Consider the following 23,322-nt stretch of genomic DNA (forward strand, 5'->3'; position numbering starts at 1 on the left):
GTCCAACTTTTTCGGTAAACATTAATCATGTCCCTCTTAATTTTAAAATCTGTCACATTTGTCATGATTCCAAAATCAAACCCCATTATGGATTAGTTTGATTCAGTTGCGATTGCGAAAGCTGAAAAGAAAAACGCGTTCTATACCAGCTAAAACCTCCGATTTTGTGTTGGTTTTGGATTTTCATCTCCTTGCAAATTGTACATTACCCAACCCTAATCAAATTGGTAATTTGGAGTTCGCCAGAAAGAACAATTGGTAAGTTGGCTCTATTGAATAAGTGGAAGCAAAAACAGGAAGAGTGGGATTGATTAGAATAGGAGAATCAGACTCAACTTCTAACTTGTGATTTTTAAATTCTGATATTCGTGGGTGTCTTTTTTATCCTCACCTACAGTTACAATTCTCTCCTCTGAGTCCTCCCTCTCCTTCCTCTCTAGTTTCTATGCATTTTCTCAGTCTCTTCGAATTCCATGCATGGCATATCTCTTTCTTTTTGTGTTTCTATGCATTTTTCTTGATTTATATAAAATTTAGCTTGTTCTATCATTGATGACTAGAGATTATAGCTGATCTTGTGTTTCTTTTGCACATTGATCGATCGTGGATACAAGTTGACAGAGTTTACAAATCGAAGAAATAGCAAACAGAGACTAATGTGGATTTTAACTCGATGAAGAAGAATCATGAGAGTAAATTCATGTGTATAGAGGATCTCGACACGTAGTATACATACACGAGATTACTAGTAGATACTAGATAGTAGATTATGTTCAGGGGAGGGCCGATTTCTGGGCCACTGAAGAACTTGTTATGGTATACTTGTATTTGTTAATGCCATCATATTGTTGTAAAATCAATATAAAAAAAAATAATAATAATAAATAAATTATTGTGCCCCCTATACTTTCCTGTCTTCGCCACTGGTAAATAGACCAACTTTTCAACTTTTCATACAAATGATTTTCAACACTGCGTATGTCAATACTAAACAGAACCCACAGCAGAAGTTATCTCTACATTTGTTCCTATAATCATGCATTGAATCTACACAACGCTGATAATAGGGGGTTGAGGAAGTTGATCAGGTTGAGATATTTTTCGCATACCATTTATATACACACATGATCAGGCTCATGTCAAACTCAACTCCCCTCCTTGCAAGCATCAACTTGAGCTTTCTCTGTTTCCCATTTCTTTTCTGATGTCTCCCTTCACCCTCTTGGCTCTCTTATTTCTGGATGTCATCACATTTACTCTACTATGGTTCATTTTAAGCTGAATCATGTGTTTAGAGAGTGCAATATGACAGCTGATTCTCTTGCTAAATTGAGTGTTGAGCATGCTCCTGGGCTCATTATATTTGTGGAGCCTCCCACTCATGCTGCTCAGGCTTATCTCGATGATTTAGATACTGTTCCCAGAACTAGAAAGACTGGGAGTAAAATTGTGCTTCAAGTGAGACAGTTAAAGAGGATATACCCACAGATGCATGTTGATCTTTAACAGATTGAAACGACTCTATAGCCTCCCTTCTTCAGCAACGCTCCCATTCGATTCTCTTGTATAAGTTGAGTTTCTGTACGTATAGACGAAAACATACCATGTGATATATTTCTTGAATTCTCACAGTCCAGTGTCCTCCGTTGCTATCCATTTGAGTGATTTGACCACTCATTTCATGTACAACATGATAGTCCTCAACCCACTAGATGATTATTGCAGCCTCTGATCATAGGTTAGGTTATCCTTCAACATACATACGTCTGTTTTCTTTGGGTTGTGTTTGATGTTCTACTAATAACCCAAAAAAAAAAAAAAAAAAAAAAAAACAAATGAAATGCATAAGTAATTATGCATCTGAAATTCATGTAAACCTAAACATACAAGCAAAATCACAATGCCACAATGCAACGTCTTGAAACTCCACACAATTTGAATTAATTCAACACATGAAAATATTACACTTTTTTAATCGATTCATCAAGTAAAATATTTGATGCCCATATTATTCGTTTTGCATCCAAGGTCAATACATTCAACATAATGCAACACTCAGGTATCTGTAATGAGAGATGTAACCAAAAGTTCACGGTTCAACTCTGAGTATCGCACTATCATCTCATTCAGAAAAATGTTCGCATTCTGACTGTTCCTTCTCCCAATCTGAGACCTGATATACCACATATGACAGCAATAAAATCAGTTTTATGGGCAATTGAGAACAAGACTATTTCAGAGTGGTACATATATCATACATTTACATACTCCCTATTGCATTATAAAAAAGAAAACATCAAAAAAGACTTTTAAAAAGAGATAAATATCAATGCAATGACATTTGTCAAGATAAGTGAGAAGAAATAGGTAAGTAATGGATCATTCTCTGAAAAGTAGCATCAGGGTAGCAGAACTATCACTGACAACGCCATCAGAAATCAATAATCTGTTACTAATTAAATGACAATGCGTTTGAACCACAACACACCATGCAATGACAATCTTAGGCCCAAGCATACATGAATTTCTACTGATATAGGTAAATAGTCTTGAGGTCTTAACTATGACTGAACAACACAAGAACAAATGGATGTTTTAGATTTATAAGACGGATAAAATTGGCAAACTAAAAGGACACCAGAGAAGGTGGTACATGGGGAATAGCAAAATGAGACTTGGATATGAACAAATTTACAGGGGCTGCCCAGGTATGAGATTAAGTATAACTTTAGATCCGATTAAGTATAATTTCGGATCCGTTCTGCATGTCAAACATAAAAACCCCAAGGACTGCAACCCAAAATGGTAACACTGTAGGTTTCAATATTAACTACAAACACTGTGTCCCGTATTCCTTGCTATTTTTTCCAAAACACCTAAGATCTTTTTGTTTTTATTTGATGTATAATTGGTTTTCACCATCTATTTAATATAAAAATAATTAGCTCTAGATGGTACTTATAAAGCAATAAACATCACAAGGGTATGCATAAAATTATTCTTAAAAAAATTGCTTTCTTATAAAGGTCCAGCAGGTCAGGTCAGAAAGGTATGTTATACCAGATTATTGTCAAAAATGAAAAAAGTGGGTCCCAAAAGATATGAAGTGGAATTAGCTCTCCATCAAATATAACAATTCACTAAATTCAGACACCATTATAGAAAAGTTATATAAACTAACACATCTAAACTAGAAATAGTCATGCCCAAAAAAAAAAACAAGGAAAAAAACAAAAGAAACCTAGAAACAACCACACTGAAAATGAAATTGGTATTACAAGGAGGAAACTAAACAAACTATAAAAACCGCAGTAAAGTTTTCTGTAAAACAATGACCACATCCTATAGGACAAGCACAACCCAAACCAGACACCCTAGACTCCACGTCCCCTCTCCGACCACCAATGTTCATATTTACTTATACTATTATGAAACAACAGAAGAAGGCAGGGATAATCACACCTCTTTGTATATGATTTCAGGCTGAAACAGAAACAGCATCCTCACAAGCTTCTGCTTCGGATGCCTTTGCTGCTTCATCGGAGAAAGTGGGAGGTTTTGGAATTAGTCCAAGCACCTTGAACATAACTTGATCGGCATCAAAATCATTGTTAGGTGTGGTCAATAGTTTTTCACCAGTAAATATTGAATTTGCCCCAGCAAGAAAACACAGTGCCTGCTCAGGCATTGAGAAACGAACTCTGCCAGCTGACAATCTGACCATTGCCTTTGGCATGACTATACGTGCTGTGGCAATCATGCGTATCATCTCCCATATTTCAACTGGCTGCACAAATATGGAGCAACATAAATACAGTTAAGCTACTAAAGTCTTGAAGATTGGTAGCATGTAGTGATACACATGCACACTGATGGATGGGTCTAGAAGTTTCAATGAAGGAACATTTGAAGTAATAGAAGCTGTGTGCTAATGTAACATTAATGAACATGCCTAAAAACATTTTACAGTACCTACAACATCAAGTAATTCCCAACTTAGGAAAGGAACTCCATAACTGGGTGAGGTAAGAAATAAGACTTGACATTGACTGTCTTCTTGATCTTTCGGTCAGAGGAGGGATGCTAGCACGGTTCAATAGGAACATTTCCCTTCTTTTCCATCAGCCATCAATGAACTAGTTTATAATTATCATTCCCACTATAGGCTAAATTTTTCAAAATTTCAACTCAATAAAGCTTTAAACCCCCACTTATAAATAAACAATAAACCACAAAAATGCCAATGGCTCCATATAGCATGCACAGCTACTGCTACAATCTATACTTCTTAAAAGTTTAAAGTTGAACACATGTACACAAACCTTTTGATCCTGAAGAGGCGTCCCTTTCACACTAATCAGCGCATTTATGGGAACACTTTCTGGGTGAGATGGAAGTGTTGCTAATGTATGCAACAAACCAACTCGATCCTCCTCTGCTTCTCCGAGCCCTATTATTCCTCCTGTTTAAAAATAAAAATATGTGCATGAGATTCTATTCTAAAGGGTGTGATTCTATCTATTAAAACTTAGAAAATATAGAATATATATTATGGACTTCTACAACGGTTGCATATAATTATATTCCAAATTGAAATTAGATTACCTGAGCACACACTAATTCCTGCATCCCTGACATACTTAATTGTTTCCAAGCGGTCATCATAGGTCCTTGTGGTAATGATATTGGGATAATATTCCCTTGAGGTGTCTAGATTGTGATTATAAGCTGTCAGGCCAGCTTCTTTAAGTTTTAGCGCTTGCTGCTGTTCTAGCATGCCTAAGGTGCAGCATACTTCCATTCCCAAATTCCTGGAAGGTGAGATATCAAGAAAGTCAACTGTTAAGTACAAGAATGTCCAGTTGGATATCTCAAAGATAGATTGATCAATAATAACCAAATCATTTCTATGCAAGGCACATTGAGAATTGTGAACGTTACAGTTCAAGGTGTGAATGGTCATTAACGTTTACAGCCACAGACGGTCATCAGAATCCACAGCCACTTGTTTTATACTGAATACAAAGCCACTCCTACCTAATACATAGAAGCATAATGTATTATTACCTTATTTCTGTCACATATTCAAGGATCTGGTTAAAGTTTGTCTTTCTTCCTACTGTCTCCCTCCAGGCAGCACCCATGCAAAAGCGTGTGCTACCAGCCTCCTTTGCCTGTCAAAGAATGAATCACAAACAAATAGTCAGGACATCATTGACTCTAAAGTGTCAATTTACTTCTTCAATTGCAGAAAACCAGAAAGGGCTGTAAAAAATCACCTAGTGTTAAACTAGTAGAATAGTCCTGAAACTAAGGTAATCACCCAAAATCTAATAATGTTAATCCCATCACCTAAAATTGCATCAACAGTCCTGAAACTTGGGCTATAGTCCTAAAATTTTGTATTCAATTAGATTCAAACAAAGCGCAACCTTACACTAGTACATTTAGAACAAGCATTCTGATACGAGCATAACAAATTGCAAAAGTCACAGGGCAAAGAAGTTAAACCTTTTTAGCTGCCTCCATTACATCGTCCTTGGTCATAAGCTTTTGGGCCTTAAGTCCGGTATCATATCTTGAAGACTGAGGGCAATAGGAGCAATCCTCACTACAGCCACCAGTCTTGATAGAGAGGAGAGTGCACTGCTGCACTTCTCTAAAATTATGGACATGTCTGTGAACCTGAGCCTGAACAAAATGCAAGAATGAGCTCGAACACATACATACATAAATATAAATATAGAGACTTACTCCATGGAAGAGGAGATCGAGAACAGGAGAGTCGTAGACGGCTCTTATCTCGTCGCGAGTCCAGTCGTTTCGAGGGCCTTGGAGGATTGTTCCCTCGGCTTCAACTGCAGCTGCTGATGAAGATTGAGAGGAGTAAAACGATGAATGCAATACAGCCGCCACAGACGCCGAAGAGGAGGAGGGGCGGAGGCCGTGGCGGAGGAGAATGGACCTAATGGAGAACATGGTCTCTCTGGAGAGAGTGGATGGAGCTGGGCGGAGAAAATAAAGAAGGAAAGCTCAATTGAATTAATAAAGAAAGAAATGAGTGTGGCAACTAGCAGAGAGAGTAGGTACGCTACACTACACAGCACGCACATTTATTCACGAGTTAGTTGTGTGCATTTTTTGTTCTGTTGTTTTTTTCTCTGCGGAACCCGACTACGGTGATAAGAGCTGGTCACCTAAATAGTCAATAAACATGAGACATGTGTCTATTTTAAAAAGTTTGGCTGTAATTTAAGAACATAACAAGGGTTTTAGATATTTGGCATGTTTGTTTATAATTATTGTTGACAAGTGTCCATCTCTGATTAATGTTTGTCACTCATAAATGACCATAGGTAATCACCCAACTTATTTCCTTCTTAGCGTCACTATACCATTTTGGTGCCATTTAGGCTGATGATATGGAATACTTGGTTGATGGAAGAATGTATTTACTATTTAGGATCTTTAGGTTTTAGAGTAGGATTGGGACTGATGTTGATCCGGTGAAGTGTAAGCTTGAGTTTCGATTTTGCACATTAGATAGGTTTTGGTTTTGAGAACCTTGGATTGAGGCTTGGTGTGTATAACTAGCTATTTGTCCCTACAAAAGTTGGTGGATTTTGTTAGTTTATACCACCATCTTAGTTGTTATTAAAAAATAAATTACATAATACAAATGATTAATTATAAAATACTACCTGAACTATGATGTTATTTCCAATTTCATATCTAACTATCAAAAACTTGCATTTTCATACCCGAAGTTTCATTCCGTTAGCATTTTGATACCCTGACTACTAACACCATTAAATTTTGAGGGCATTTTCGTCATTTTAATAAATATATCATTTTTTACATTTACTTTAACAAAATAATTTATTTTTTGAGGTTATCAAATACAAATAAAACAAATTTACTTTAGCAAAAATATTCCAAAAAAAAAAAAACTCCAAAATTAAATGTTTATTTTTGCAACAATAGTGATAAAAGTTATTAGAATATTTTTGGAGTTACATGTTAAACAAAACAAAACAAAAAGAAAATAAATTAAAATGGGGTATATAATTATATGTTTGGAGTATAATTATATACATATGTTTGGAGTTACATGTTAAACAAAACAAAACAAAATAAAATAAATTATATACATATTTTTGAAGTTACATGTTAAACAAAACAAAACAAAACAAAATAAATTATATACTAATTTCTTCTGGCTATGTCCGGTTCTTCTCTAGATATGTCCAAATCGCTAGAACCTTGTTCCTTGCCTTTCTTTTTCTTTCTTCTTCATTGTCAACAAATCTCACGTCTTTCTAAAATGCAAGGCTATTGCGGGGGAAATTAGGTTTCCTTGTTTTACCTATGCGAATATGGCTATTAGGTGAAAGAGCTGCAAGTTTTTTTATATTATTTATTTATTTATTTTGAAACTAGGTATACGGATCTTTGACCCGACTAACACTAGGCTTCCCGCCTGACCCCACAACATATGGAAAACTGGAAACTCTAGCAATTGCTAGGTGGGTTGCCAAAAGGTGATTAAGAAATAGTCAATATGGAAGCAATAGAGGGTAACTTTTTCACTACAATTAAAGCAAGAGTGAAGCTAGTTCTGAGTCCTGACTTCCCTATCCATGTGTATGGTAAAAACATTCATCAATCATCCCCACCATGTCCATAGATTAATTGATGCAAACAAGCTTCTAGACCCAGAAAGGCAGGAACTAAATAAAGCCAATAGAATACAATTCTATGAAGAATACTAAACTGACAATTTCCAGAGCACATATTTAACACCGAAACTATGACATGTGACCCAAATCATTAGGTTTCATATCCTTCAAACTACAGATATGACACTGATGAATACACTTAAAACTCAGGTTTGACCTTCACATCTCCATTAGGCAATGAGCTTTGTGCTTGTGCAAGCCGTTTTGTTTCCTGTATCAAAAAAGAGTTGCATAAAGAACCAACACTTGCTTAACACTTCCAGGAAGGTAATAAATAGTCTTATCAAAACAGGCAAACGCCAACCTCTGACAGCTGCAGAGTCACAGATAGGTGAGGGATTCATTTACATAAGGGTACACAATCATAAAAGGGGTATTTAATAGGGACAATGAACAAAAGCGAATGGGAGAAGGCATGACTAGGTGCAAAGAAGACTTCACATAATTTTGACCAAAAGAGAAGCCTATAACAAAAATGCAGACAATCAAATTTGATAAAATCCATTTACACCAAACTGGTGGACCAGTGCAACTTACAGCAGCAGAAGCAGCACGTATTTCTCTATATGATTCAACTTCGTCAGGAAATGCCTGCTCAAGTTCGTCCAGAAGATGTTTGCGCAAACTCTGAAGATGCATCAGAGAAAGTTGAATCAACTAACTTCAAGCATGATGTGAAAAAATAGATACATAAAAAAGAAACAGGGATTAAAAATATTAAAGAAAGGTAAAGCTCACCTTGAAGGTATCAGTTTTGCCTTTAGTGATCTGATTTTTGGCAATACAGCTGTTTATGACATCCCTCGTAAATTCATCAGGATTCTTTCCGTCATCAATCAAACTATGCAAATCAAGATATTCTAGTCAGAACTGGCCACAAAAGAGAATTATTGATTTACTAAACTCTACAGAAGAACACTCACTTAAAGACCTCCATAGGAATCTGGATGTTGCACTTGTCAGACAACTTAGCCATATTGTCAAGCTCCGTAATAAGAGAATTTCTGAGAGGTCAAACCTAATGTGAGAAAGTCTCCGATAGGCAATTAAAACAAATACTCAACTACTCAATTGAACAGCTCAGGTTGAGGAGAATTACAGGCGCTGGAGGAGGGGGAGCTGAGAGCCAGCATTGAACGACGACACAGTGAGGTAGAGCTGGTGAATGAGCCCTAAAGTCTTCTGAATAGAGTTAATGACCTTGTTCAGGTCTTGCTTAGGATCATCCACCCCTGCTGTTCCTGCTGTATCATTGGTTTGAGGGACCATTATTCCGTTGCCACCACTCCCACCAATCCCAGCATTTGCATTCATCGATGCATCCATGTCGGACCCACTGTTAAGCAATGAAAAACGTACATGTCAAGAAGCAGAATTTAAGCCATTTAACTGTAAGACATCAAATCCTGTTTCCTGATTGAACTTTAGAACTTCCTAAAAGATTAGCCGAATACTAAACACCCAGTTGAAGCATATATACTTTAGTATCCAACTCTATACAGATACAATTTCAGTTTATAGGGTAAACTAGCTGAAAGCCCGCGCTTTGCTGCAGTAATAGTCGTTTTATGCGTTCGGAGATATGCAAGCGATATGAGAGCCAACATATGAGAGTGAACCTAGGAATCAAATGGACATTAATGAAACACCCCATTAATGTCACAGGTATAAAAGGAAAAGACATAAAAATTGAACATAAAGCTAAAAAGGTAGCTATATGGTTAAATGAAGTCAAGTTTATAATACCAAAAATCAATCATATACATTAATAACTATTAATGTATACAAATGCTTATGAACAGAACTCATTAACCTTTGGGAGCTCAGATTAAGCTATTCTGGTTAGGTCACTGGCAGCCACAAATAGTTAGAAACAATAATTGTCGACATGTGACATATTCATTCCAAAGGAAAGACAAAATGATAATTTTGATCAGATGTACTACATTATATATATGTTACATTAATTTTTATACATCATATCTACTTATAGTGTTGGTGGTTGTCAAAAGCAGTTGCTCAAGGACTATCAATTACAGCTAGCTGTGGGGTATAGTGATGTGGAGCTTGCTCAATAACACCTTAACAAAAGTTTACCTATGATCTCTACTCGTACATACAAAGGACCTGCAATATACCTGAAAATGAAGCAACTGTATCCAAGAGCTCACTGTTCCCCAAATTAGCTGCTAAAAAGAAACAGTTTACCTAATATGTTTTCAGACGTATGTCCAGACAAATAATGCAACTCTTTTATCACCTCTTCAGCCTATAGCTGGAAAGATGAAACTGTTCAAATGCAGGGAAAAAAAAAAAATCAATTCAGAATGAGCAAAAACACACAAATTAACTTGGAGCCAATCCCTAATATTGAAAACTAAGGTGATAAACAGCTGAGATAAATAACAAAACAAAATTAGTTAACTTGATGAGTATTTAATCCCAAGTAAATTACTCTATTGTACTCTTTTTTAATGATTCAATGTATCATATAACCTTCTCTTTGTTTAGGGTTTATGAAAATAGAGCACTTAGGAAATTTCAATGGAGTTGTTTCAGTATTCATGAACACTTGGCACATGTATCACCTATTCAGATGCCTTGACAATGCAAAGAAATAATTAAAATTAATGTTATCTTATGCCACTGACCGTGACAATGATTTAATGATATATGCGGGGTATCTACTTTAGCATTTTCACCAAAGCCAGCTAAATCTTCTTCTAAGTTTACATAACGAAGCAAAGAATTAAATGAATTCTGTTAAACTCTTTATAATATTGGTCCACATATTCTCAATCAATCTGTCATCCATCAACCCTAACTAAGCCCATTTAAATCTTCCTAAGTCCATTTGGATTACACTACCATATGGTAGTTAAATTCCTACAAAGAGAACTGATTTGTAAACTAAATACTAAAACAACAAACCCTTCAACAGTTCAAGAAAAAAATAATAAAGAATGGCAAAAAGAAAACTGCATTACAGGAAAATATATATTACCAACTATTGATTAGAAGCTCAATTATACACAGACATATTACAGGGTACGTACTGCTTCATTACCAATATTAATCCAAAGCTGAAACTTGCACTACTTTTTTTCGTTTTTCCCAATTCGGAGTTGATCTTTGATTCTGCAGCAAAACAGAAATCATAGTTAAACAAAATTGCAATTGTCAAGTAATTATTTTTGTACTTTTGACGTAGATGAGACACAAAATAGCAAAGCCAAACACCAACAACAGAATACTGAAACACTTTATTTCCAACCAAATTAATCTTTTCAAACTTACATTTGCCAAGTTTTTAATCCCTAACAGTGGATATCTTATTTTGTGTGTTGGATGAGAGAGAAGCCTAAAAAATGGACCTTAGTTTATAAACTGGAAGTGAGTCTAATGGTATCTCAGTTAAAACCAATTTAAGAATCAATTGTAAAGTTCGAGTTGTACTCGTTAGTTAATCAAATCACAATATTTAAATTCAAACATAAAACCGTTCTACAATATAAACATTTAGACTGAAGAACTTTAGCTATCTCACGGCTAAAAAAAAAAAAAAGGAAAAGGAGTAATCAATATCAGAAATCATATAGACTGAAATAAAAAATATAAGACTGAAAGAAAGCATAACGAAAATAACTATACCTTATTGTTGTTCCTTCCTCAGTAATCCAGCAACCCGGAAATGGCCTCCTTCTTCTTCCTCAACCACTGCATGACCAAAATGTGAAATCATTTTTCATGTTACAAATAAAACGGAATGAAAAGAGGAAGCTGGGAAAATTGAAGAGTGATGATACACAAACCAAAAAAAATATTCAGCTCAACAGAAACATAAAATAACAATGAAATTTTATTAGAGGTGTTGTTATAACTTATAACCAACTGGGATTTAGCCTCTGATGGAAGAACGAGACCAAGAAAACCCAGAAAGTACCTCAGAAGAACTCGATTCGTTCGATCAGAGTTTAAACTCAAAAAAACTCCGAATTCTCAAATCAAAATTGCTTTGGATTCAAACCCAATACATTTCGGAAAAGTACAAGATTGCCAGTACCAAAATAAAAACCTAATTGAAATTCAACTAGCGAGGAGGAAAACCACTACAATTTTGTTTGAAAAGAAAAGTATGAAGAGAGTCAAAATTAGGTTACCTGGTGTGAATTGCTGTGCTTGTTGTTTGCGGTCTCGGTGGTCAAGTTGCTCTGCTCCCGATCCAACTGACTCAAGCAACGACTCCTGCTGTTAATATACCCTTATTTTCCCTGCTGCCACGTGTTCATTTTCAAATGAAAATCACACACCCATCGAATTCATTGGACAGTTTGGCAACTAGGAGCTCAAACTATACGACACTCAAATGGTTAGATCTGTAGTTAAACATTGTTACACTTTGAGAATTTTTTGAATCAAATGTCATTACGAATTTTTTTGACTCGAGATGATGAATGCGTAGGCCACTAGTAACTATTACATACTTGGTTGTTATTATTTTCAAATAGATAAAATTGTGAGTCGAATCTTATATTGATACATAAGATAGATTATCTATTAATTGTATTCACTCATTTATTTTATAAGTCTATCTCTACTATAAGTGTTTAGAAAATTAATCAAATTGTGAACTTCTAAAAATGTCATTGTATTGACTGATTTTGATAAACAAGCAACATGAATATTGTAGTAAAAGACAAATAAAAATCAAGGGAGGAAGATAACCACCCCTAAATAGTTTGTAAAAAAGTAAATAATAAATTGTGGTTTTTTACATGCGCGATGCGCGAGTTCGAAATGTTGATTTACTATAAACTCAAGTATACAAATAGGCTAATGCTAGACAAAATATAAAAATAAAAAATAAAAAATAAAAAACTCAAAATGCATCCTTGCCCTTAGACCCTCGGCTAAATTTTGGCCCCTGAAAATCACTATTTACATGAATAGTGAGGGTTATAATTTTGACCATCTCCAACCGTAGGGGCTATATATTTAAACATCATCATGCTGACCTCACCCTTCCTTAATCTTAGCCATTGATCTGTTTAATTGAGAAAATTAGGCCAGCACTTATGGAGCTCACGTTCCTTTGGCAGATGCTATGCAAATGGCCCAGCCCTTGGCACTATAGCCCCTCAAAACCAATTTTTGATATAGCATAACCTCCCATTGGAGTTGGATTTGTTCAAAATTTGGGTTATATCAAGCCCTTAGCCCTCTATTGGAGATGGCCTTAAGGAAGCTAACCACTATAACGTATTTTTAGACCATCATTGATCTCGTTTCTTCTTTGACATATGAAAAGATGAAATATCCTTCAGTTATCTGCATTTTCAACGAAACTAATAGGATCACGTACGGATCTATGGAGATATATGTAACGTCTCGGACCTTAATTGACCCGTTTACCGTCAGTTGGACTGTAAACGACTTCACTTTTACCATTGTTTCCGAACTATTTAAGACTTCAAAAGTTGACTTTTTCTTCCGTTTGAAATTTGAGAAAACTTTCTTCATGAAAGTCGTAGAGGACGTTAAACGGAGTTCGTAGACACGTGGCACGCTTGAATCGGAGTTTGTATGAAGAAGTTACGGTCTAAAAACTGAAGTTGCTATATCGAAAACAAGGGTATAAATATGGAAACTTACCATAAGGGGTAAGATAGAAATCAGAAAGTTACACTCTCCTCTCTTCTTTCCCCCGTGTCTCTCTCTCTACCGGCGACTTCCTTGCCGCCGTCCGACCGAGTTAGGCAGCAAGGTGGGTATCGATCTAAAGCTTGGACCTCCCTCTATCCATCTGGGTTGGTATCCAATCCTATAGCGCCGTCATCAGTCGACAACAACCCCGTGAAGGCAACGACGTCGTGTTTTGGTTCCTTGGCTGGGACTTCCTTCTCCGGCCACCATAGCTGGAGATTTTTGCCTCTTCTTGAAGGCCTTATCTTGTGTAGCAAAATCCCAAAAGGATTTAAACCGATTCGCATCAGGTAAGGAGGATTAAGAATTTCAAATTCTAGGGTTTATAAATTAGGGTTTTCTGTTTTTGATTCGATTGTCATGGTTGTACTTGAAATTGATCTTGATCGTAGTTATGAAAGTTGATAAGCTTAATGAGAGGATTATTGTGATAAAATTTGGTAGTCGTCGGAGGTGGTCGGAGATGGCGGTGGCCAACCGCAGCTACCGGCGAAGCAGACGGCGCCGCTGCCACTTTTAAGCTATTTTTTTCGAGCTGTTTAAGTTGTTTATGGTGAGAGGAGTCCAATAGTATGAAATTTAAGAATTGTGGTGAAGTTTTGAATAGGTTTGCTGACGTGCTCGTTACCGGGCACTCAATTTAAAAACCCTTTTTTTTATCAGAATGTAGTATTGGCAAATAGGGTTCGATCAATCCGGGGACTTAAAGGGCACTAATGTAGTCATGGTTACACTAAAAAGTTTGTAACTATAAGTATTTACAAGCATTTATTTACAAATATACATATGGTACAAGGGAACAGAGGGGGGGGGGGGGGGGGGGGCGGTTTGAGAGTTTGATTCTAACATTCCTACTAAAAGATAAAGATAAAAGCTAAACTATTATATACAAGTGATTAATTCATTCAACACATCCATCAGAGAGAAACTGAGATTCTGACCACACTTCAAAGATCACGTTTCAACCTTAGCAATCTGATAACATGTCAATTTAAAGAACTAGAAACAATCTCAAAACACAAGCCTACGAGGTCATGCATTTTATAGTTCTACTTACTTATTCTTAGCACAAAATGTCTAGAACTAAGACATTTCATGCAAGGTTACTATCAATACTACGAGTATCTGTCTACAGTCTACACTTAACATAAGACCTTAGAATCTATAGAACGAGATTGAACACAATTATATTATGAACGTCACAACAGGGAATTACATAGTATACGTATTCAGCCATATCTGTGACACAGCTTCCACCACTGGAGATTTACACTTACCTACGAGGCTTAGCATAAATTATGACATTAGTTAGCATGCATTCTAACATAGGTATATCAAACAACAACGCATACTTTCTAACCTATGAGTTGACAAGATCAGAATGCTAAGAATATCTTGAACGAAACCTCAACATGCTTAACTAAAATTCTGAATTTACTAACAACATAACAATCGAAACAACATCCAAATCCAATATTTGAAGACTGAAAACATGTTTCTGAAAACTGTAAAGAAAAACTAAACAAAGCTGATGTATGGTTACACTTTTATCAGTCTTCAAGAAGCTTGTAGACGTCTAGAAAGTGCTCCAGCTTTAAAGCTTTAAGGCTCCAAAGCCGCTGCTCTTGTGGAACATCCGACAAGGCTTTGACAAGGGAAGAAGAAACTTAGCAAAGGAGAGGGAGAGGCTGCTCAGTAGAGCTATATGTTTCCCTGATTTTTGCCTGAATGAATGATGATCTGAGAAGTACCCAAGGCTGTCTTTATATAGAGGAAATCTTGGTGGAACTTCTCTTCAAAAATGATGTGAGACTAGGTGCACATGTTTGACTTTTCTTCTTTAGGTGCACATGTTTGACTTTTCTCCTTCTTTTTTAGACTTGGGCATTCTTTTGGGCTTTCTGCATTTTTCTCTTCCATCCTTGTACTTCTTGGGCCTTCTTTTCTCAATTAAGCTCTTTGTCCCTCTACAATCACAAAACATATCAAAAATGGTATTATTAAGGAAATAGCATAGCCAAATAGGGTAGGAAACACATTAAAAACATAGCACTTTGTGCTCATATCATTTGCGATTATTACAAGTTTGGTTTTGTCGGTATGCTACTCAAGAAGATCTTACCGTTGGATTTCTCTTAATTCTGTTTTAGAATGTTGAAATTAATGAAATGAAGTTGCGGGTGGAGTTTGGCAAGAATCCAAAAAGCTTAACCCTAGCTAGAGTAGTGAGTTAGGCGGAAGATTTTCGGGATGTTATTTTAAAAGCAATTATTTTTCCAAAATTGGAGTGTGGTGCTAATTATGCTTATGGTGTTAGGATACATGGAGACCTCACGAATGGCGTTCTGGATATCGTCGTGCTTATGCCTAAATTTGTGAGTGGACACTTTGTTTTAAAGGAATAAACATGCATGGTTTCTTTTGTAAATTATCATCCTATTTTCTGAGCTTATATTATAATTTAGGTTTTTGATATGGTCTTGAAATTTATTTGAGTTTGATGCATCGATTAAGAGTTGGTCATGATTTATGGATTTGAGCTCGGGTTATTAATTTGGTATTTGATTTTTAATATTCTTTATGATTTATGGATTTAATTATTATTGTTTTTAATTGTGGACTTTGAGATTTATAAACGATTACCAAAAAATGGGATTTTCGGTGGTTCTCTATTTATAATTTGTCGGTTAATTGTGGGTTATTGATTTTGACATTGAGAACGTTTTAGCGAGTATTTTGGATTGAATTTATTTATGATTTATACTTGATAATTAAATCTCGCTGATAATTATAGTTTTGAGAATATTTTGACGTGTGGGACACGTCATTGAGTTTTATTTATTTTTCTTATGATAATTTCCAAGAACGGTTGGGAACCGTACCATTCACACGATCATGGGGAAGCTTTATGGATTTAAGTGTTTTTGTATTTTTTAGTCACCATACTATAAGGTCTCTCTTTTTCATTGCTAGCTAGCCATTATTAGCGGTCATCACTATAGGTGAGTTGAGCGCTTAGCGTAGGACGCTACTATAGCCTGGAAGGCACCGATTGGTTTTTATTCATTATTAGCTAGCCATTATTAGCGGTCTTCATCATAGGTGAGTCGAGCGCTTAACGTGGGACGCTACTATAACTTGGGAGGCACCGATTGGTTTTTATTCATTGTTAGCTAGCCATTATTGGAGGTCCTCACCATAGGTGAGTCGAGCGCTTAACGTGGGAAGCTACTAGAGCTTGGGAGGCTCCTCTTACATGGTGATATTTATTCCCCTTGTTTTATTTTCTCAGTTATGTATTTGATTAACCAGCGGGGCTAGTTTGTCCATTCATACGTGATTCCAGTTATAAAGTTAAATGTTATATCAAAGTGGCATGCATTGAGGTTTCTTTCTAAAGTTTAAATGTGGGAAAGTAAATTACGTTTTTGTTAAATTATTTAATTTATTTTTGTTCACTCACTATAACATTTTAAATTACTTTCCACTGGGTTCTTTGGTTTAAAATGTCCAGTTTGCAGGCTAAGTTCATTTGAGGTCAAACGTACATGGAGTCGAGGCATAGTCAGAGGCTGTTTCCGCTTATTCTTTATTCATTGTTTTTCTTTCATTATAGATATGCTCTGATAACCCAGTGAGTAAATTATTGAATGTTTTTCTTGTTGGTTGTGGGATTCTTTTAGATGAGTAATTGATATTTTGGGAGATGTGATGAATTTGGGGAGTAGGAAGGCTCCAGAAGTACAAGGTTGGAGTATAATTATAGAAGTGTATGTTTGGATTTGACATGTATGGTTGTCCATTTTTAAGGAAGGTTATGTCGAAAGTTTTGGTAAATTTTCTCTTGAAGTAGACCCTGCAAGGTTTATTAGAGTGAAATCCGAGATGGGTCATGACAATATAATTGTAAGATAAAAATATAATAAGAATGTCTGAAATGTGAGACAATGTTTAGACAATTTTCCCTGTTAATAAAATGGTCATCTTCCCTTTATGTTTTTGTTTAGTGCAACACCTTTCCTTCTATGTAACTGTGCTCAAAGAAGGAAAAACGCACTATTATACCTCGTTTTATGTTTTTAATAAAAATGAGTTTTTCGTAGCTATAGTATAGCCCTTCTTAGAGCATCTCCAACAGCTTCCCTATTTTCTTGATTTTATCAATTTTGGAGAATATTGGGTTGTTTTGTGGTCCAACAGCTTCCTCATCTCATTCTCCAAAATGGGGATGGAAAAGAAAGAGAAGCACTCCTTCCTTAAATTTGTAGCAAAACATTCATTCCCCAAATATTAATTATTCACGTGCTCCAACGATAAAAACAAAAATCTAGAATATTTTATTGGGTAATTTATGTTACAATGAAATATATGATTTTTTTTTGTTATTATTAATAATTATGTAGCATTTTTTATTGTTGTAATAAATGCTGAAATCTCCAAAATGGAGAAGCTGTTGGAGTTGGAGAATAATTTTTTTGGAGATTTTGGATTTTGTTTCCCCATTTCAGAGAAGTTTTGAGGAAACTGTTGGAGATGCTCTTATAATCTTCATCGGTTGATCTCCCTCCTTTGTTGTGCTTTGTATTACTTTGTCTATCTATAAGGCCAAGAATGGCGACGATATGGATCTGCATAGCAGTTCCAGATGGAGCCTCGGAAGGCGAGCACACGCCGGCTCTAACAATAAAGGACATCATGGCCTCACCTCTCGGCTTCCACAGTCCTTTAATCACCAAGCATGTAATAGATAAAATCTTTACTGATAATATATATATATATATATATTTATATATATCAACAAACCAATCCCATGGTTATGAATAATATACAAAAATTAAAGAAAAATAGATCACCGTATAATAATAAGCCTCCTAGGCTAGAGTCGGAGCCTCTCATTCTCTAATAGTAGCGTCTCACGTTATAGGCTAGCTAGCAATAATATAAGACAACCCTGGTATGGTGATTATAAATAGGCAAAGTAGCCAAAATACAGCCTGAACTTGCCTCTAATTGTCAATTTACACCCTAAAGTAGCCAAAATACTTCCTGAAATAGGCAAAGTAGGAAAAAAAAAATGGTACCCCTCACGTGCATGAAACATAATTGAAAAGTGGATGAAACAGTCTGAGATGATGGAGGGGTGTATATCAACTTTTAACCAAGTTGAGGAGGTTAATTGGCACAAGAGCCAAATTTAGGGGGTAGTTTGGCTATTTTCCCTATAAATATGGAAATAAAATAGGAAAATTCCCACTAACCCTAAATTTAGGGATTTTTTTTCATTAACAAAATCAGATTTTAAAATTTTTATCAACCAAACACTCTTTTAGGGGGGTGTATTGTATATGGAATTAGTGGAAGTTTTAAAGAAGTCTATGGAATTTGAAAGTCTAGGTGTATTCAATACTGACTTTTAAAAATCTATCAAAGTCTGGGTGTATTCAACTAGATTTTAAAAAATCATTATGAATTCCACTAAAGTTCAGAGGTATTCAATTAAGACTTTTTAAAATGAATAGAAGTTCAGATGTATTCAAAATATCATTCATACTTATGGAATTAATAACTCATGGATAATTATGGACTTTGTAGTGTAAATTACACACACCAAACTCTAATATTTTTCCATCCACTAGAGCAAAGATTTGGAAAAGTCTACGATAGACTTTCTCTTTACATGTGAATAGGTTGATCTTACAATACATCATCTTTTTTTAATTTTTTTATAATATTTTGTGCTATCAATGTTCTATTCTACCTATTCTTTTCGATGTTTTTTTAATGTTAATATTTTGTTGTATTTCAATTGTAATGCTTGGAACCCTCGATAACCTAAATGTTATATACTAACTCTTGATATTAGAACCACATGATCATATATTATTATATTAGCGTACATGAATTAAACTGTGAACATCTAATGTCCCACTTTAGAATATGTGTCTTTGGTTAACGTACAAGTATGCATGTTGTTAAGTTAATATAGTTTTTTTTGTTACTTATGTTTATGTATTTCAATCAAATATTACAACGGTATGCATCGAAATTAGATAGATGAGCACTAAACTTATAATCGGTGTCATTATGTGTTTGTCATTGCATCTTTATTTTTTTTTCCTTTTATGTAACTCTGTAAGTATTAAGAAATCTACATAAGTCATTCATATGAAATCTGTAGATTTCAGAAATCAGTTAAAGTCTGTGATTAAAAATCGATGGTTTTAAGAAATCAGTGAAAGTCTATGAACTTTTCAAAGAGTCTATAGACTTTTCAAAAAGTCAATTAATTAAAATAAGTCTGTATGAATTCAAATACAATACACCCCCTTAGTATTATTCCCACTCTCGTTTAGAGTATTATTCCCACTGACAAAGTTTTCAGGTTTTTCCATATTTTGTTGTCTACGATACCCCTCTCTCTTAACACCTCTCTCTCATCTCCAAACTTTTCGTAGATCTGCTCTCTCTCTCATGGAAGCCGTCGTATACCAACCTTTCCAAAACCTGAACCCGATCTAGCAGGCCGACTCGGAGATCGAGTAGCCCTCGAATTGTATGGCCGTAATCGAGACGCAAGGTGGGTGAGAGGCGCGTCGATGCGGGTAAGGTGGTGGTGGCGAATCGTGGTCGGAGAGGTTGTGATTCTGGAGAGGTATGATTGTTATTATGGAGAAAGAGGTGGTGAAATTGAGGTGCGGTGGAGAAGCCAAAGTGCTCATGTGCTCTTTCAGATCCATATCTTTCATTTACAGCTATATTATAAATGGTCGGCTATTCCACTTCATGATTTGGCTAATTAAAAAGTTTTAGTTTGGATGATGAATTGAATATACATGTCAAAGGAGTTTGCGTTGAAGCACTTTGGTCGAGCAGTAGAGCAAGACCTTGGCGGCGATTTTTTTTTTTGGCTATTGATTATTGGTACATGTATATTCTTAGGTTTGGATATATGAAGAGACGGAGGTTGAGGAAGGCGGTGGATTGGATGAGGAGATGAGTGAGGAGGAAGAAGAAGAAGAGGCGAAGGCGAGTGTGGCGGTGGTGACTGAATTAGTTTTGATTTTTTTTTCTGTGTTTTGAGAATTTAGTTTGTTGAAAATGGGTAAATTGTATTTGGTGTAGGTATAAAATGGCAGAAGAGAACATGTTGAAGGTGTTGAGTGAATTTCGTCTGCTCTTACTGTCCCTAGTAGACCCTTCTATTATCCTCAGTAGACCTCCGAACAAACCCATACATATTGCCTCCAAAAGACCCCTTACTGTCCCTAATATACCCCTCGACAGACATTCTACTGCTTTTAGTAGACCCTCCTACTGTTCCTAGTAGACCCTCCTACTGCCCCTAGTAGACCACTAGACAAACCCCATGTATATTGCCTCTAAAAGACCCCCTACTGCCCCCAATATACCTCCCGACAGACCCCCTACTGCCCCCAATAGATCCCTTAACTTTTGTCAGAGTCCGGTCAACAGTAGTCGGAGCTCGGTCAACGGTCGCCAGAGCCCGGTCAACAGCCTTCGGAGCCCGGTCAATATCACTGGTCGTGGGAATCCGGTCATAGAAACTTTATTTTATAATAAACTCTTATAATGGTCTATTTTAGTTTATTTAATTCATTAAGAGTATAATTGTTTTTTTTGCTGTCTAAATTGGCTCTAAAATTCTTAAAATTATGACTAATGAGCATTGTCCCAAATAAAATAAACATATATAATACTTCCCCAAAAATCTCGCACATGAAAATGGGTACGGTTCCCAACCGTATACAAAAACAAATGAATTTCACCGGCGTGTGGGACATGCCCCAACATTCTCAAAAGTAAACAAATAAAATTCAACTCTCAAAAGTAAAACAAATAAAATTCAATTCTCAAAAGTAAAACAAATAAAATTCAATTATAAATCTCAAATGATTATCAATAAATCAAAATTGAAAAATCATCGTTTTTTTTTTTTATAAATGTTTTATTAATAACTCATACACCCTACATATGTCAGTGAGGTTTGAACCCATGACCTTAAAGTTGTCAGTTAAACACCTTAACCAACCAAACCACGGCTCACCGACAAACTGAAAATCATCGTTAAAATATTCTTAAGACCATTATCCAAACCCATAAAGAATTAACATATACACCGAAAATAAAAAAACATAATAAGAAGTTCTGGAAATGTTGTGGGAACCTATGTCAAGTGCTTTAATTTAGCCTTGAGCATGCGTTCTCAAAATTTAGCCCAACTTTGAGCGCCTCCCGGCCGAACACGTGGACGCATATGTGCGGTTCAATCTTGAGCGCGCATCTGGAAACTTACTTTCGTCCCAACTGTCGCCAGCTACAAAGACAAACTCGCCCTCCGCGCAGTGGCGGATCCAGGAATTGAAGTACGGGGGGACTTGAGTTTGTTAATTAAATGAATGAAAATAATTAAAATATTATAATGAAAAATTTCAAATACAATAATGAGTCTTACCCTCAAATACAATACAGAAGTATAAACTAACTAAATTTGACTCTACGGTTTGATAAATTTTCAAAATCCTCAATCACTACCGCATTATCAATAGAATCGGCGTACTCCTTCTCAATGTGAAGGACCATGCAATCGTCAAGAAAGTCATCTTCCATCTTACTTCTGAGTCTATTCTTAATAATATTCATGGCTAAAAATGCCCTTTTAGTGGTTGCCGTAGACACTGGAATAGTCAAAACAAGACAAATCAATCTGTGAATCATGGGATAAAATTCCGACTTCCTTATTTGAACCAAAATGTGGCACAACTCAGCAATGGATTCCAATTTCTTGAACTTTGGATCACTTCGCATATCCTTCTCATAATATGCACACTCTAATTCAAGAGCACACATTTCACCATCATCAAAATCTTCAGGATAAAACTTCTTAGCAAGATTGCAAACATCTTCAGTTTTGAAGTACCTGAAGTCATCACGAGGATCCAAGGATGAACTAAGTGTAAGGAGTTCTGATGCTTGCTCTGAGTATCTTCTATTCAACTCACTCAACTGATAATCAATCAAGACATTGAACACATCTACATGATAATGGTGCTCAACTGTAATCTCTTGACAACGACGACCTGTACCATTCTTATAACGAGCACTCATATCAGGCATTTCAAGATCATGTTTTTCACAAAATGATTCCACATCTCTTACCAAATCATCCCACCCTACCTCTCTCATTTCCCGAAGAAGTGACTTTGTAACTCTTACAAAGTTCATAGCTTGCACAAGATCAAGAGACTTCCGCTGCAGTGTCTGACAAAGTAGTTTAGTAACTCTCATTACCTTGTTCATTAGAAGTAAGCAGAACACAAAATCAAATGACCTCAAAGCTTTGAGAATGGCTTCAGCTTGTCCTTCAACTCCTTTATCAATCATATCATTAAGAGTCTGTTTTGTTGAACTAAACAATTCAATTAGACTCTTAATAGAACGGAAGTGTGAGCTCCATCGAGTGGTACTAGCTCGCTACAAAGTACAAATTTGGTTAGCACCGCTACCTGTTTGAAGTTCCCCACAAGCTACCAAATTTGCAATTTCCTCCTTTCTTACGGCTCTCAATGCAGAATGCCGCTTAGCAGAAGCATCAACAAAATTCACAATTAAACTCAAGGTTGTAAAGAATTGCCAAATCTCCTGCACCCCTTGAGCTGTAGCGTTCAATGTCAATTGCAAGCGGTGAGCATAACAGTGGACATAGTACGCATAAGGACACTCTTCAAGAAACAATGCTTGCAATCCATTATAAATGCCTCTCATATTACTAGCACCGTCATACCCTTGACCTCTCATGTTTCTCACCTGAAGATCGTACATGGTAAGTACTTTCGAGATCTCATTTTTAAGAGTTTGTGAG

General features: G+C 35.9%; 3 protein-coding genes across 4 annotated transcripts; all 3 read right to left on the minus strand.

Moving 5' to 3' along the window:
• Positions 1 to 1,902: 1,902 nt before the first annotated feature.
• On the minus strand, positions 1,903 to 6,128 carry LOC101295323 (biotin synthase-like). The gene is made up of 7 exons (XM_004296677.1): positions 5,755 to 6,128; positions 5,512 to 5,691; positions 5,068 to 5,174; positions 4,606 to 4,811; positions 4,323 to 4,462; positions 3,463 to 3,787; positions 1,903 to 2,173 (listed from the first exon to the last, which is right to left on the minus strand). The coding sequence occupies exons 1-6, from the start codon at positions 5,977 to 5,979 to the stop codon at positions 3,479 to 3,481; spliced, it is 1,167 nt and encodes a 388-aa protein (XP_004296725.1). The 5' UTR covers positions 5,980 to 6,128; the 3' UTR covers positions 1,903 to 2,173; positions 3,463 to 3,478.
• A 1,415-nt stretch (positions 6,129 to 7,543) lies between these two features.
• LOC101295615 (mediator of RNA polymerase II transcription subunit 10b-like) lies at positions 7,544 to 11,430 on the minus strand. 2 transcript variants are annotated; one of them, XM_004296679.1, is made up of 7 exons: positions 11,391 to 11,430; positions 10,796 to 10,877; positions 8,839 to 9,075; positions 8,663 to 8,743; positions 8,478 to 8,580; positions 8,277 to 8,366; positions 7,544 to 7,950 (listed from the first exon to the last, which is right to left on the minus strand). In XM_004296679.1, exons 2-7 carry the CDS (start codon positions 10,801 to 10,803, stop codon positions 7,879 to 7,881), a joined length of 591 nt encoding a protein of 196 aa, XP_004296727.1. In that variant the 5' UTR covers positions 10,804 to 10,877; positions 11,391 to 11,430; the 3' UTR covers positions 7,544 to 7,878. The 2 variants fall into 2 exon arrangements, with proteins under 2 accessions (XP_004296727.1, XP_004296726.1); XM_004296678.1 differs by lacking the exons at positions 10,796 to 10,877; positions 11,391 to 11,430 and having other exon boundaries at positions 7,566 to 8,366; positions 8,839 to 9,381.
• Positions 11,431 to 21,941: 10,511 nt separating this feature from the next.
• On the minus strand, positions 21,942 to 23,282 carry LOC101309442 (zinc finger MYM-type protein 1-like). Its single transcript, XM_004297999.1, has 2 exons — positions 22,992 to 23,282; positions 21,942 to 22,856 (listed from the first exon to the last, which is right to left on the minus strand). The coding sequence occupies exons 1-2, from the start codon at positions 23,280 to 23,282 to the stop codon at positions 21,942 to 21,944; spliced, it is 1,206 nt and encodes a 401-aa protein (XP_004298047.1).
• Between the last annotated feature and the right edge of the window lie 40 nt (positions 23,283 to 23,322).

This window comes from Fragaria vesca, linkage group LG4 (genome assembly GCF_000184155.1).
Source record: "Fragaria vesca subsp. vesca linkage group LG4, FraVesHawaii_1.0, whole genome shotgun sequence".
Classification (NCBI taxonomy): Eukaryota; Viridiplantae; Streptophyta; class Magnoliopsida; order Rosales; family Rosaceae; genus Fragaria; species Fragaria vesca.